The sequence below is a fragment of the Genypterus blacodes genome, unplaced genomic scaffold (genome assembly GCF_046128005.1).
Source record: "Genypterus blacodes isolate CSIRO-AG114 ecotype Tasmania unplaced genomic scaffold, CSIRO-AGI_Gbla_v1 ptg000028l_1, whole genome shotgun sequence".
Lineage (NCBI taxonomy): Eukaryota > Metazoa > Chordata > Actinopteri > Ophidiiformes > Ophidiidae > Genypterus > Genypterus blacodes.
In genome coordinates, this window is record NW_027466841.1 from 818,472 (window position 1) to 834,378 (window position 15,907).

At 45.5% G+C, this 15,907-nt stretch overlaps 2 protein-coding genes across 14 annotated transcripts in view; one reads left to right on the forward strand and one right to left on the reverse strand.

The window, feature by feature from the left end:
* gpatch8 (G patch domain containing 8) overlaps window positions 1–11,005 on the forward strand; it is a 24,046-nt gene extending 13,041 nt beyond the window's left edge. For 8 of the 13 annotated variants that reach the window (XM_076144014.1, XM_076144017.1, XM_076144015.1 and 5 more), the window contains 5 exons: window positions 4,782–4,849; window positions 5,007–5,093; window positions 5,202–5,345; window positions 5,447–5,577; window positions 5,944–11,005. In XM_076144014.1, the coding sequence (XP_076000129.1) occupies window positions 4,782–4,849; window positions 5,007–5,093; window positions 5,202–5,345; window positions 5,447–5,577; window positions 5,944–9,823 (4,310 nt within the window). In that variant the 3' untranslated portion in view covers window positions 9,824–11,005. Of the gene's footprint in view, window positions 1–866; window positions 2,502–4,781; window positions 4,850–5,006; window positions 5,094–5,201; window positions 5,346–5,446; window positions 5,578–5,943 lie in introns of all 13 variants that reach the window. The other 5 variants (XM_076144022.1, XM_076144024.1, XM_076144026.1 and 2 more) reach the window with 2 other exon arrangements.
* On the reverse strand, window positions 10,745–14,994 carry gosr2 (golgi SNAP receptor complex member 2). Its single transcript, XM_076144027.1, has 6 exons — window positions 14,825–14,994; window positions 14,590–14,654; window positions 13,479–13,587; window positions 12,787–12,919; window positions 12,488–12,628; window positions 10,745–12,044 (listed from the first exon to the last, which is right to left on the reverse strand). The coding sequence occupies exons 1-6, from the start codon at window positions 14,851–14,853 to the stop codon at window positions 11,883–11,885; spliced, it is 639 nt and encodes a 212-aa protein (XP_076000142.1). The 5' UTR covers window positions 14,854–14,994; the 3' UTR covers window positions 10,745–11,882.
* Between the last annotated feature and the right edge of the window lie 913 nt (window positions 14,995–15,907).

The window sequence follows — 15,907 nt, forward strand, 5'->3', positions numbered from 1 at the left end:
TAGGTATTGCACTGTAGATGTACGACAACATACACAGACAATCTGCAGAGATTTCAATGTGGCTCTCAACATTGTTCTGTGTCTGATTCAGGAGCGGTGATACATTGTGTTCTAGCAGTGATTCAAGAAACACCTAGATGTTGCTTGTGTATTGGTTGACACAATGGCCTTCCTGAGGTCAGGAGCTTGTCAGGCTTTTTACAAGGGGTGTTGCTAGTGATTGGCTATTGAGCGATATTGTCACTACCCTAGTCAATCTCGTTCGTTTACATATACGTCCTTCTTTCCTTGTGTCATCTGGCCAGGAATCACTGTAGACCAGGATGCTGCCTCATTCTTGGCAGGCTGACACCGTTTTTAAAAGCAAACGACTGAGGAATACTGGCTGTGCTCAACTTTCAGTGCTCACAGCTGTATCGTTTCATTTGGCCCTGAAAAGATGAACAGGAAATGTATTTGATGCAACAGTGACGTGTGCATAGTGTGGAGGAGGCAGATTGCAGGGGCCGATTGTGCTCTTGTTTATGCCGCTGGCACGGCTGACGTGTGGTTATGTAAGCATCTACATGGTGAGCAGATGAGTCTGTGGCCAGTCCAGTTGTACTGAAGGAATTAATGGCCCAGTCTTTCAGCTCACTAATTGTTGAAATTTGTTACTATCTACTATCTACTTAGGAGAAGGCTCGCAGTATAATTCCAACTTGAATTTGCTGGATAATGACACCAATGTTCCACTGTTTTTCTATCTTCCTTACCAGCAGAGCAGATTTTTTGAATTTTAAGTGAAAACATTGTGTCCCCTTTTAAGTTTTTCACTGTATTGACTTTGTTCTTATTCTTCTTTTGTCCCTTTTGCCCTTTTTTAGGTAAGGTTTGTTGGATCCCCTCTGTATGTCAGTATGTGTGCGTGTGGGTGTGTTTTCTTTCTCCCACTCTGCAGTTGACCTCAATGTAACACCCCTTTTACAGTGTACTTTAGGCTAATGGCCTCTGTGAGCTTCCTCCTTTTTGCTTCATAATCACTAAACCTTTATTTCAATCTGCTCAAGAGTAAAGTGCTTTGATTTGACCAAAGAACAAAAATCCATTTGAAATCAAGGTAGATTTAGGAATCCACGATTCCACCACATCCTTTAGAATCATCAGCTCCACATATTTTAGATTTTTATTTGTATTTCTTTCTCTTTGAGTTTCCATGGCTGCTGTCGGGTATCTGATTGGCTGTAACCACAGCTCAAACTTTGAATGGCTTGCAGAGTAGACAAGTTTCCCCCCTCTGCTTGTTTGCCTGTATCTACCTCCAAACCTGTGAAACTTGTGTGTATGTGTGTGGTCATTATGAGGGACTGAGATGTGTTTGCGTGCGTGTGTCTGTTACTCACCGGGCCATAGAGTCAACTTACAGGGAAAACCTCAGCAACTCTCTACACTCAGAAAGTCTTTGTCCCCATGGTTACACGCTTCCATCCTCCCCCTGCTCCTTTGTCCCTCCTGCACAGCATGCTTGTCCCAGAGGTGCACTCCTTCCTGCCTGCCACTGTGTTACACTCATCTTGGTCTTTAAGCAGTGTTGGAGGTAAAACACTGAATGGGGATATCATATCATATATGATGGAGTGAAATCCATCGCCCCAGAAGGGTGCACAGTTCATATGTAATTGGGTAAACCCTGTTGCTATTGTATAGCAATGCAGAACCCACTCTAAGCACTGCTCAAAGCCTGACTGGCCCCTTTCCCAGGTATAGTTTATGTATGTATGTGTTCACTGTTCTGGGGTTTAGCATAACTCAAAAGCTTGTTGGCTGCGGGTTAGCAAAAAAACAAACAACCACCTTAGGGGGATCTGCTAACTGTGCTGACAAGCGTCTGCAAGGCAAAAAGCTGAAAGGGGGAAAATGGTGGTCGTACCTAGAGGCATCCATCATCACATTCCAGATATCTGATCATGTTAAATGGCATAGTCCCTTTCCCAGACTCTACAACAGTTGATGTTGCCTTAACGGCCTCATACAGTGAGCATGTGAAACTGTAACATTACATATTTGATAGGTTTATTTGCATTAACCATGGAAGGATTTTCATCAGGCTTTGGTGAAATTGTCAGAATGCAGCGTTACTGCTGATACAGAAATACAGGATCCTGGGCTTATGTCTAAGGGAAAGGGGTGGGGGGGCGGGTAAGTCTGGTCCCTGTGGGGAACGTCGCGGTTTACAGAGCAAGACTAAGCCAGGCTAGGAGCCAGGGGACTGGACGAGTGTTTGGGAGAGAGTGGTGAGAGGAAATCCCTGTAAGCACCTAGCCCACAGTGAAGGGATGAGGGGGGTGGGAGGGGTGACACACTGAAGCCCCTCTGGTAATGAACCCCTCTAAACCCCACAATCACACTCCCAACCCCACCCTCCCTTCTCTATGTGCCTCAATCTTCCTGCTTAACCAATTGGTGTTTCTTTTTTACAGCGATTTGATCCTGCCCATGTTGTGCTGATGGTAAACTTAGTGGTAAATGTTATTTTATCCCCCAATTGAATTGTTTCTTTTTTAACTTTGTTTTAGTTTTTCCCATTTTTTTTTGTTTTCCCATCATCAGAGCACCAATGCTACATAGGCTTTCAATTCTCTCTGTACTAGTCTCCATTCTGCTGCTTGTATATTACCATACATATGTATTACTCTTAGAACATTGTCACTTTGTTTGTTTTCAGTTTTTTTAAACCTTGTGATTCACACCCTGTGATTTAGTTGCACATTTTTTGTCTGGTCCCTTTCTTTTCCACTGGAATGGGTACTGTGGAAGTATTGTCACTGTGTTTAAAGATTGGTGATAGTTTGGGATGAGTGTAATTGTTCATTGGTCTTTAATTCTGGGTCTGGTTTGTGACTCCATCCTGGTGTTCTCAGTGAAAGGGTCCACCGGGGAATTCTGCTGCAGTGGTCTGTCTGTGTGCTGGCTAACAGATCCCACCATTCTTGTGGCTTCTTTTCACTTGCCACTACAAACATAGGAGGGATATGAGAGCGTGTCAGTATTTTTGCTACCTTTTTGTTATCAAACAATTCTTTTATTCTCGTGGTGAGATAAGGCCTCTCCAAAATGAAATAAGGCGTAGGTGTTTTGTCGGAAAGCCTGCCCAGCTTGACAGACACTGCAGTGGGAGTCCAGGCAGGCCATTCTATATGATGCCCATGCATCTATGATTCCAGAATTATTATGTCATTGGGCTGTAAGTACAGATTCATGTAAAGATAGCACAGGAAGCATGTAGATGTTTACATGAAAGGATATTCTTACCTTCCTCTGTCCAGGAAAGTACGAATGGGCTAATAGATTGAACAAGTTTTCATTTTCCAAGTATTAATGTATCTGAAGGGTCTTTGTTTCCCCTAAATTCTGACGCATAACACCAGTCAATATGGCTTTGATGGCTCCCCTATTCATTTAGCCAGGGCCATATTGCTGAACTGAAATGATATGAATTAACCAACCATCTTACTTAACTCTTCCATATGCCCAATGGTATAAATTTAAAATCGAATGGTGAAACAAATTACTTGAATACGTGGGGGGAGAAAAAACTGAAACCAAACCGAATTGACGATTACTATTAGACACGATTGATAATTGTATCTGGCTGGCAACAGGAGCAGCAGACTAGTCCAAATTCTTTGTATGCCTTTTGTTTTGAGATGCCCCTGTCTATCTGTCCGTCTGTCTGTCTTTCCCTTCCTGTCCGTCCTACCTATACCCCTGTTTTGCCAGGTAAGTATCCCCATCCCTTGCACTGTCACCATGGCAATTCCTGGCCTGTGACGTCACTCTGCTGTAGTTCAGTGCTTGTGTCTTTTTTTTTAATTTTTACTCTGTCCTTCTCTGCTTTGTTTGGCTGATTATGAGTGGATTAAGCAACTCTGTGTCAATCTCCAATGTAGTTTTGATTTCTACATATATTTTTTTTATTTATCTTTAATGTTTCATTCTGTCTTTTGGTTGTTTTTGGTTTGTTTTTCTACAGTTAATTTCCTTCTGATCTAGCTCTTTTCACAGCTTACATAACATAGTTCAGGTAGATGAGGAAAAAAAATCTCTAAGCCCCACCCACAATCAGTCAGTAAAGGGGCCTGGGACGGGGAAGCAGATTCTAAAATCGCAGCAAAGTGAAATGGCTTTGCAAGGGTCAGCCATTTTAGAAAGGAGTGACGCAATACGCCTTAGTTCATATTGTAGGGCGTCCCTCTTGTGGAGGTTGTCGCAGTGGCAGCGTCCGTGCAACTCCCCCACACACATGCAGTACACACCATATACAAAGTCCTTCAGGCCATACGTGTCCTTGATAAACTAGGTATTCTAGTTTGACAAGGCTGCCCTACCGAACAGGTGGAGGAGAGGCGGTAGGTTGTCGCATAGTGCTGCAATTGTTAGATTTGGAAACAGAAGTCTTGTTTCCTGTCAACTTTGCTCCCCCCCACCCCCCCTAGCATCACGCACATGTCCTCATTGCGTAGTGGCCCTTTGCCTCCCCTTTCATCAGGAACACAATAGATAAAGCTAATTTGACTCTCAAAGTGCACACAAACCAACAGCCAGGTCTGTACTTGGTGGCCATAGTAAGCTGTGAGAATGGCTGGTGTTTGGTTCACTGTAGCTTTCTGGTCTCTTTGCACTTCAAGGCAAAATTCTCTAACCCCAGCACCCTATGCTCTAAAAGCAGGCTGTCTCCGAGCTGGCCCACGATCATAATGTCAAAAGCTGACCTTGTTTTGTCTCTGTCTCTTCTCCATCAGGCCGCACCGACCCTGTGCCCATCATCCTCAAATATGATGTCATGGGGATGGGACGAATGGAAATGGAGGTACAGTGTTCAGCATGTTTATTGCGTGTTTTATTGATTGTTTTATTGCATGTTTTTTGGTTCACTTTTGCTGTATGCCTGAGTTTCTTTAGTTTTAGTTTCACCGTCACTTTTCAGTGTGTGTTTTGGTCTTGATTATGGTTGTTTGTTTTTATAGATGGACTATGCTGAGGATGCAACAGAAAAGAGAAGAGTGCTTGAAGTGGAGAAGGAGGACACAGAAGAGCTGCGGCAGAAATATAAAGTAAGCAAGTACGCTTAACATCTTAAAACCAGCAGTTGCACTTTCATGTGGACATGTTGTCTCCACATATCTTCTTGCTCTCACTCATACATTTCTCACCAACAATAGGACCAGGTGGAAAAGGAGAAAGCCATTGCGAAGGCTCTGGAAGACCTGAGAGCAAACTTCTACTGTGAGCTTTGTGACAAACAGTACACCAAGCACCAGGAATTTGATAACCACATCAACTCTTATGACCATGCTCACAAGCAGGTGAGGAGGACTGGATATTGCCCTTTCACTCTTATTGTTGTATGATGCCAGTAACTTGTGTGACTTAAGTCTTTTCACTGTCTTGCCCTTCTGTAATGCAGAGGCTTAAGGAGTTGAAACAGAGAGAGTTTGCACGGAATGTGTCGTCCCGCTCACGGAAAGGTGGGAAGAAGCAGGAGAAGATGCTGCGCAGGCTGCACGAACTGGCCGAACAAAGAAAACTCCAGGACCAGTAAGTACTTGCTTCTGCAGTACCCTCTGCTGGCTGAACAGTTCACAATAGAACTAATGACGGTGTGATCACATGTCCTGTGACGCTGAACTATCTCAGAATAAAGAATGGTAGTTGCAAGTGAAACAGGCCGTAGAATAATGATACAGATGAAAGATAAATAAATATAGTTTCACAAGTCGCTCAATCCTGAGAATCCAGAGAGAAAAAAATAAAATGGTGTCATAATACTCTACTCTACATTACTTAATAGGTTGAGGGACCTTTATGTTGCACATTTACAGGTGTTTTACGTTTTCATTTGATTACATCTTCATTTGAGAACTTGTATCCCACTTCACACGTTGTTCCCTCTGTTGTCTTCAGTACTCCAGGAAGCGGTCCCATGTTCAAAACCACCACAGTGGCTGTAGATGGAGAAAACATAGAAGATGGTGACATTGTGCCTGAGACCAACATTCCTCCGGTAGACAGTGTCTTGGATGGATCCCCGGCAGAAAAGAGTGGACAAGACTCCCCAAAGCCTGGACCAATGATCAGCTTCTCTCTGGGGAAAACCGCATCTTCCCCAACATCCACCAGTTCATCCAAAGTCAGTGTCTCCTTCTCTTTTGCCAAGAAAGCCCCAGTGAAGCTGGAGACGGTAGCAGCTGTGTTTGCTGACCATGGAGAGGAGGCCATGGAGGAAGAAGAAGGCCAAGATGGAGAGAAAGCTGAAAGACAAGAGGAGACTCCAGTCTGTGACACAGAAAGCCCTAAAGAAGGGATAGGAAGTGGAGAAGGAGAAGGAGAAGGGGAAGGAGAAAGAGAAAGAGAAGTAGAAGGAGGAGAGGTTGGTAGTGGGTCAGGGACAGATGAGCAGCAGGATGACGGCGCGTCTCTCGCCTCCACTCTCAACAAACTGAAGATGATGATGAAGAAGGAAGATGGCTACACAGGACAGGAGCCCGAGTACTATCATTACATGCCTCCAGCTCACTGCCGCGTCAAACCCCACTTCCAATTTTTGCTGTTCATGAAGGCATCTGATCAGTATGAGAGTAAAGAAGAGGAAGATGAAGAGGAAGGGCAAGAGGAGGATAAGGCTGAGAGTAGTAGTCCTGAAAACAAAGAGCCCAATGTTACAGAGTGCAAGAATGAGAAGGAGCAAGGCAACGACACGCCAACTCCTGTGTCAGATCCTCCATCACCAAAAGTGAAGACTGAAGAGGTCTCCGTTTGTGCAGTCGACACAACTTGTACAGTATCAACTTCCCCTGCACACAAAGCAGAGAGTGTGCAGGATGCACCGGATCCAAGCTGTGGCCCTAAAGTCCCCACGGGTCCTTTCTTCCCTGTTCTGAGCAAAGACGAGAGCACTACCCTGCAGTGGCCTTCAGAGCTCCTTGAATTTACAAAAGTGCATCCCTCCCTCTCCTACAGCTGTAATCCCCTCTACTTTGACTTCAAACTGTCCCGCAACAAAGGAGTCCGTGGTGGTAAAGCAGCAAAGTCACCCAAGTCCTCTGAAGAGGCTGACGACAAGGGACAGGGAGCGCCTGCTTCAACAGCTGAAGTAGATGTAACGACCAAGGCTGGGGCCAGCGCAGACAAAGAGAAACCCCCAGGGAAGGAGTCTGGCCAATCAGAAGGCGATGAGCAAAAGCTAACAACTGGCATCAGCAGTGTGAAAAAAAAGAAGAAAAAGAAGAAGCAGAAGAAGTCTGTGAAACACTCAAAAACCAAAGGCAAAGAAAAAGAAAAAGGCGCAACGGAAGACGCAGAGGGAGAAACTGAGGTGACACAGGAGAAACCAAAAAAGAAGAAAAAACACAAAAGAAAGAAGAGCAAGAATAAGGTTCCAGATCAAGATGAGCCAACAGGTGATGGAAAGGAGAAAGCAAAACCCAAAGCAGAAGAAAAAGCTGTTGCTTCTTCTGTTCAACTGTCAACCGAAGCAGCAGGAGCTACAGGAACGACAGTAGTAGAGCTGGGAAAGAGGAAACGTTCTTCTAAGGAAGTTCCTAGTAAGTCTGGCGCAGAGGAAGCGGGCACTGGAAAAGGCTCTGACAAAGCCCACTCAGAGGAGCACAGTGGCTCTAAGAGGAAGAAGACCGAGTCCAACGCCAACCAGAACGCCTCCTGCTCCACCTCAGCCCAAAAAAGTCCCGGCACCGGTCGACCACCTAGCAGCGAGAGTGAAGAAGAAGGGGGCTCCAATACCCAGCGCTCTCGCCACCATAGAGCGAGCCCTCGGGATCAGGGCCGCCGCCACCACAGCGAAGACTCTGGGCATTCCGGTAGCCGCTCGTCAAGGCGCGGCGAAAAACGGGGCAGTAGTCACCGACACCACCGCGGCAAAAACTCCCATAGCCGCTCGTACTCCAGCAGCTCTGAACGCTCCTCAGCAGGAAGTAGTGCCTACAGCCACCGCAGCCGCAGTTACTCAGACAGCTACAGCGGCTACAGCACAGAAGGTCACCGGCTGAGGCATTCCAAACGCTCATCAGATTCCGATTATGAGCGAAGGGGCAGTCGAGGACGTAGACGCTCTAGGAGACACCAGAGCTCCTCTTCTTCCTCAGAAGATTCACGGTCACGCTCACATAGCTACAGCCGGAGGAAGAGGCACCGTCGGCATCACCGCAGCAGCTCAAGAAGCTCCAGCAGCTGGAGCCGCAGCAGCAGCGTCAGATCCTGGAGGCGCAGCTACAGCCGGAGCCACAGCTCTGCTAGCCGATCCTCAAACTCCACCAAAGCCTCCGCACACAGACGGGGACCCAGGAGTCGCGGGGACAGCGAGACACAACGCAGAGACTTCAACCGCTCTCGCATCTACCGCTCCCAGTCTCCACGTTCATCTTCTTCACGGGGCCTCAACCGTAACACCCACTCGTCTGGTTCACAGGGTCTGAGGCCAGGGGGATTCCGAGATGCAGGGGAGCAGAAGAACAGCCTTACTGCTCGTCAGCTGCTGGAGAAGGTGCAGTCCAAGAAAGGCTCAGATGATTCTCACACAGGGACAAAATCTGGGAAGATTAAGGACCCCCCACAGGGTTACTTTGGTCCCAAATTACCCCCTGCCCTGGGAAACAAAGCCATGCTGCCCCTTTTCGGTAAATTGCAAGCTGGGAAGAAACCAATAATTCCCCTAACCAGACCTGATGAGGGTGAGAAATCATCTGGGAAAGGCTCTGAGGCTGAGGCAGAGGTTATCCTAGTAGAACCCATCAGGGAGTTTCCTCCTCCACCACCACCTCCAGCTCCACCAGTCCAGAAGGTTGAAGAAGCTCCACCGACCACAGTAGTGCAAGAAGACGTCCAGCACCCCAGCACAGAAACTCAGGTGCTCCATGACACACGGCCACTGTTTGAGCAAGAGCCTGCCATGATGATGCCTCAGTACCAAGGAGAGACGGGACAGGACCCCTCCCAGAACGCCATGATGGAATCCCTCATGCCTGAAATGCAGCAACAGCAGCCACAGATGCATGCCTACCCTGCTTACCCACCACCAGCCCTGGAGGAGGAGGGCATGGAGGCTGAAGAGGACGGGCTGGCTCCTCTAGAGAGTCAGCCCATTACATTCACACCAGAGGAAATGGAAAAATATAGCAAGCTACAACAAGCCGCTCAGCAGCACATCCAGCAGCAGCTCTTGGCCAAGCAGGTGAAAGCATTTCCCTCTGCGGCTGCAGCCGCAGCTGCAGCCGCGGCAGCTGCTAACCTGATTCCTGCTCCCCCTCCCCCAACCCTGCAGCAAATCCACATTCAACAACCGGCTATGTCTGTAGCTTCTGGCACCTCAATAACTACAGTGCAGCATGCCATCTTGCAGCACCATGCAGCCGCCGCTGCAGCCATGGGCATCCACCCGGCACATCATCATCATCATCATCCACATCACGCCCACGCCCAACTGGCACAGGTTCATCACATTCCCCAGCATCACCTCACCCCCATCTCTCTGTCACCCTTGGGCCACTCTCTTGGTCATTCTCTGGGACACTCACTGGGACATGCTGGGTTGATTCCTACTCACCCGACAGCTTTCCTGTCCGGTCAGCCCATCCACATTATCCCGGCCTCTGCCCTTCACCACACCCCCTTAGCGCTGCACCATGTCCCACACGCCGCCCTCTACCCCACACTTTTCACACCTCGGCCCTCGCAGGCTGCCGCAGCAGCAGCTCTCCAGCTCCACCCTCTCTTACACCCAATCTTCTCAGGGCAGGACCTCCAGCACCCACCTAACCATGGCTCCTGAGGACTTATGGGAGTGAAGGGGCATAGCAACCGCAGCCAAACACTGGCCTCAAGACTTAATCGGAACTCTTTGGGTTACTGGTTTTAGACCAGAGTCTTTTGCAGTGTGCGGGCAGAAACACGAGAAGCTTGTCAACAAATCAGTTTCACTGGTCTACACAGTGCAGCACAATGTAGCCACCAAGTGGCGCTGCCTGTGTTTGCCTCAAAATTACACTAACACTCTCGTCTGCCTCCTGTCCGATTTTATCCCCCCCGAATTACCCTGAATTTTTGAGAGGGGATGAAGATATTGAGGACACTTTCTTGACACATTCGGGTATTTTGACAAGTTGCCCGGCACCCTTTTGTTTAAAATGCCTAGACAGAGAAGTCACTGGAGTAATTTCTTTTCCATGTTTAAATATTGGTTTAGCCAAAGAGAGATGGAGTGGCTGAAGCGACAAACAGCATCATGTTGAGTGGAGGAAAGGGTTTGTCCTAGAAACGACCTGCCTTGACTCTGTAATGTAACCTATAGAGACTGACTTAATTCATAATTACTGATATTCTGTTTATGTTCTCATGACTACTTCCGCTCTATTGGATTCTTGGTCTCAAATTGTTTTGTGTTGCAGTACCTTGTATATGTATCAATGTATAATGTGAAGACTCCCACCAGTGATGACCGTATAAAATTACATTTAATGGTGCCCGTATCAGTATGTCACCAAAAACCCCTTCAAACACGGGAAATAGGATTATAGGGGTCTGAACAGGCGTGATACATATTAATCATGGTGAGGGTACACCTGAATGAATTGCACTGAAATCTGTACATCAAGATGGTGCTTTTGCATCATGTGACAAGATTGTAGTATACTGCAATAATTGTATTTTTCTGTTTTTAAATTATTTTCCAAAATGTTCTTCAAAAGAAGGGTTGTTTTTTTTCTTTTCCTTTTGTGTAATTTTGTAAATAAAACTGCTGTAGTTTAACCCATTAACATTCTAGATTTTGAAGCTGCTATTGGTAAAGCAGGATGACAGATTGGATGGAACTGTATTTTGTCACGCTCGTTTCTAAATCCCCCAGCTAACGTGGAGTGGGACGGTAAAGGATGATGATCTGTCTAAAACAGTAGCAACAGTATGTCTTTTTACAAAACTCTTACTGCTTCAGCAAATAAAAACATTAAGTTCACATGTATTTGCCGTAATTTGTAGGATTCTTGTAGAATACTTGAACTTCAACCCATGAAGCTAGAATAGGTATAACATGAGCAATGTGGAACTCTCAACACTAGGTGGAGCCATACCTTCCTTGTAAGAGCAATAAGTACAAGTCATTCCTTCTAGATGTCCCTGAGCCCTGTTTGATTGACGGCAGTCTTATTACCAGCACAAGAAAATGAAGTTTTATTCCATTAAGAGAATTAATATTACTCACATAGTGAGACTAGACCCCAACATCAATTCAACAAACTGGTTACAAAATGTTTGATTCGGTTCCGTCCTTGTTGCCACTCGATGCCTCCCCGTCTCATTACAATAGCTCATCATACATCAACACTTGCTGGGTTCTGCTGGACGCTTTCTTCCTGTGGTTCATCACGAGGCGTCAACAAAACATTTACACTGTATTTACATTTCTCTAGGAAAGGTGTTAACCTGGCAGTATGACCAACAGCAACATCACAAAATCTATAGATGTTGACTGTAAGCAAATGCAAGTTAACGAAAGATTTAAACATATAAAACATCTGGAGAGTCACATTAACCATCTAAAAGCTAAAGAGTGGTTCTGGTAAAGGATTCCATCATGGATGTGTGCCATCTGAGAGGCAGCAGGCTAAACACAACTTTGATGTTGGAGCTTCAAGTTAAATAAAATACTGTCAATGTCTGAAGTCATCTTAACCCTTATCATTTTTCAGTTAATGAATTAATGGTTGGATAGGAAACACTCATGGCACTCATGATCTGTTGTTAAAAACATTTCTGTCCTGATGTCTTAGGAAATGAGGTGCTATCGAGTCCCAGACTTTTTTTTAGAAACCGTCTTTGTGGATAGATGGTGGTCAGGCCAGGTATCTGATAACCAGGAAGATGAAGGCGCAAGTCAGCAGCATTCCACCGATCATGATGAACTTATCGTGAGTGGCTCGTCTCTCTATCAGTCTCATTACGGTGTTGGACAGCCCCAACATATTGGCCACATCCAGCATCTTCTTATGGGTGCCCTGTGTCAGAACAGAACCACAACAATATCAGTACAAATCATCACATTGTCCTACAGAAACACAGACTTTATTATTTTGGCGACACCACCGTGATCTAACCTAAATTTGTCTAATATGAGAGACATTCAGTGCCAACACCCTCTCTGACGCGCCACTGCGTGAGTAGTTTCTCACGGCTAGACGACCAGGCTGAGAGTGCTGATCGAGACACACCCTGATAAGAAGAGGCCTGAAGCAAAGCCAGGAAGACCATCTCCTCCCTGGAAACACGGACGCACCCTCCCGTTGAGCGTACACACTAACAATGACACTATTGTAATCAATGTGGAAACTCAGGGAATATAGCATTTAATCTGTACGCATGTCTCTCTAATTTGCAGATCCCTTGTGCTACGTGTAGAGAAATCCTTGCTTGGCTCTGGAGTTGAGGCTGAAACACCAACCTTCAGCGTCCCCCTCTGATCTCTGAGGCCATTGAGCATGCTGCTGCCGCTGCCCAGGAGGTCGTCCATTCCTCTGTGTGCGTTGTGCAAGCCGGAGTTAAACTGTAGGGTCTCGTCTATGGGTATAGAGGTATCTGCGTCCTGGTGCACAATAACAAACATCTAAGTCAATCCTTGTTCATTTCCGATTTGGTAATAACTTTTTGTGTGTGTTCCTTCACAGGATTGATTACACACTTAAGTGGTTGCCAGTTTTGGCAGCCGCGGACTGAGTTTAGAGCTGTTATTTTTTGACTTGCATTGGTTGTGAAGGTCCGGCTCATGAGTTCCTCCCTCTCTCTCTCTTGGGCCTCTTTAGCGTAGCGTCGATGCTGGAAATTCCGCAGGGCCGCCTGCAGGTGCTGAGCATCGTACTTGAGCTGGTCCACCCGCCTGAGGGAAGACAAAAGGTACAATGTTTGACTTGTATCTGAAGTGCCACAAAGTGGACAAAAGATTTCTCCATGACGACGCAAAGACTCTCAATTCTATACACTATCATATGTGTCGCTGGCATCACCTCATCACGCTGCTCACACTATTCGTAATTGTTCGAACTGATGTGAACATCTCTTTCTGTCAAAACTCATGTGGTTGGAATGAAGAGGAAACAACTGAGGGCCCAGCATCATCATCATCATCCTCATCCAGATGCTGCCCTGCCCTGCCCTGTCGCCCCACTAGAGCTGTGCTAAGATCAGAGGAGTGCTGTGGAATGGGGTTCACTGTGTCCCCTGGGGCCTGTTTACCCAGCTCACACATGAATCTTTGCCCATGCTACAGGAATGCTGGCGATGACGGAGCTTCTGAGGAAATGTTTTCATAGAGCCGTGTCGCCACAGGGCACTGCCTCATCTGCTGCACTCTATCCCATGACTTTATGAGCTACGGCTCAGCCAGCCAATCCTGAGGCTTTAGGGGTCGCCATCAATCCACTCCATCCCAAACTTACAATTTGGCGTTCTGGCGGCGGTTGGGCGGTTCCTTGCTGGCCAGGATCTCCAGGCGTTCCAAATGGTTGAAGATCTGGTCAATTCTGGCTTGCAGCTCATTCTCCAACACTCCAATTATAAGGAGCAAAACAAAATGAGAGAATACAAAATGTTTGATTTGAAGATTGTTTAACCCTATCAATGCATTTTATTTAGTTTATTCAAGATGTCATAAATATATATCCTTCAAAAAGCTTTTTACTCATTTAAAACCCATAAATATTCAATTTACAATGAAAGACGAGCTTCCCACTAGAGGAGCTGAAACTGAATACACTTTTTCTGTGGCCTGACTCATCCATCTTCTCAGCACTTAAAGCCAAATCAGTGGATGTGTGGGCCAACACGATGCCACATCCTTCCATGTGTTAAAATACAGGCTGATGTCATTATAGGGGAGAGGATGAGGGGGGGGCTATTATCTGGAAGAAGCCCTCTGCAGCCTGTCCCTGTGTCCCCCACCCTGCTGCATCCTGTCCTGGCACCAGCCTGGCTCACAGTCCATCAGACGGACTCTCACCACAGAGAACAATCAACCGGGCAAACACCCCGCCTCCATTACAACAGAGGGAACTGGCGCTGTAAGGAGGACCAGTTAGGTTTATTGACAGAAAATGTAATTTAAATTTAATCCTGTATGGTTCCACCCTCTCCAATGTGACAATGTTCCGATTCTCATTAGACTGAGAGCTGAGTCCCTTTATGTTTATTTTAAGCATTGTTCAGACAAAAGTTGTTCAATTGTGACATTGGATTGTGGGAAGATAAATGTTTAATACAATAATCAACCTAAATATACAGATAAATCAGCAATAATAATAATCAGAAGAGGAATACACAAATATTACAGCTTAAATTAATCTACAAAGTACTCACACTGTTAAGAAGAAAGTACTCAGTGTTAAATAAAGATAACCACTGTGTAAAAATGAGAAATAAAACTCACAAACCACGTGAAATAAATACTCGGCGTTAGAAAAGACACTCACGGTGTAAGAAACTCAAAATAGTACAAAAACCGACCCAGTTGAATGTAAACACACACTTATACATGGATGATGTCATACTCACAGTGGACTGAGTCGCGCTCTGTCCTCTCCAGGTGGCCCATCAGAGACTGGACCTCCTGGATTTGCCTGATTCAGAACAGACATTTGTAATTCGTCAAATGTGTGCGATAGTTTCATTGATACATGATCATGTTGATATAATGATGTTAATCCATGTTCATGCCGGTTAAATCGCCAGATATTAGTCCGTCTGGTCTAGCTGGTTCTAATCCTTTCAAAGAGACACGCGTACTCACTTGTTCGTCTGGTGGTAAAGCGTCTCCATCTTCCCTGTTGTGGTGAAACGCTGCGTTGTCTCTTTGCTTTGTAACGTGATTTTTTAAAATAACACCTATATTCTAACTCAAATACTCAAGCTAGCAAGCTAGCCCTCAGTGGAGGCGTGCACACGTCATCAGTTGAGCAATTGTGTACGGAAATGAGAAAGCGGAAGTTGTCTCGTTTCCCAAAATTCACTTTTATTTTATTTTATTTTTGGTAGTTCTTCCTCTGATCAGTAATTATATTCGTTGTAATGTATATTTGTGTATTTTTTTGTTTTGTTTAACAAAAACTTTTCTTTTTTTAAATAAGACAGCGGAAGCTCCCTATCTGATGGCGGAAATGGAAAGCTGGGTGGTGACTCTTTCTGTAATCTAAGACCCCGAAAAGGTAATCGACTAGCTGGACCACATGATTTCTCTGATAATGTGAAGTAAATGAAAAAATGTCTTGCAATGAAATGTGTGCTCTCTATTGTCTCTATTTATGATCTTGTACACCGTCATATTCAGGCGGAAGAAACGCCATCTACTGTCACTAATGGGTAATAGCAGTCATAATGACAAGAAAACAAATGCCACTTTATTGAATTTACGAATCATCCTCCCTGATTTAACACCATAAATAAATCATAAAAAGTGTCAAAGTGATGTAGACATTCAATACTGCTTATGTGTCACAAAATAGACCATAAGCAACAATTTGACTCCCTTTACCAGGCTGCATGGGAGCGGACTGCCATTACACTGGCTGTTCTCTTAAGCTAAATCACTGACATTCGTGATGCCACAAATCCTTTTCCCCACCAAGACAAGCTGTGAGAACAACACAGAACCATCTGTTGACATGTAGACATGTGACAGGAAAGACTTCATGAAACATATCCTGAGGCAGGGTTTTGTCAGCTCAGCCTGACTCAGTCTAATTAGCCTATCTTTCTTTTTTCTTTTTTTCCACAGATAGGTGTCAGAATATTCCTGCATGTCCATCCCGAAGCTTCCTTCTTGCCTGGGGTGAGAGACACCAAAACTAATGATATCAAACTTTTCTTAGTGGGG

Excerpts from the sequence above, each read along its gene's own strand:
- gosr2 (XM_076144027.1), bottom strand. The coding sequence starts at position 14,853 with ATGGAGACGCTTTACCACCAGACGAACAA. Across the intron at positions 12,629-12,786 it reads GCCGGACCTTCACAACCAAT|GACGCAGATACCTCTATACC; the intron begins GCAAGTCAAAAA and ends ATTGTGCACCAG. Across the intron at positions 12,045-12,487 it reads ATCAGAGGGGGACGCTGAAG|GGCACCCATAAGAAGATGCT; the intron begins GTTGGTGTTTCA and ends GTTCTGACACAG.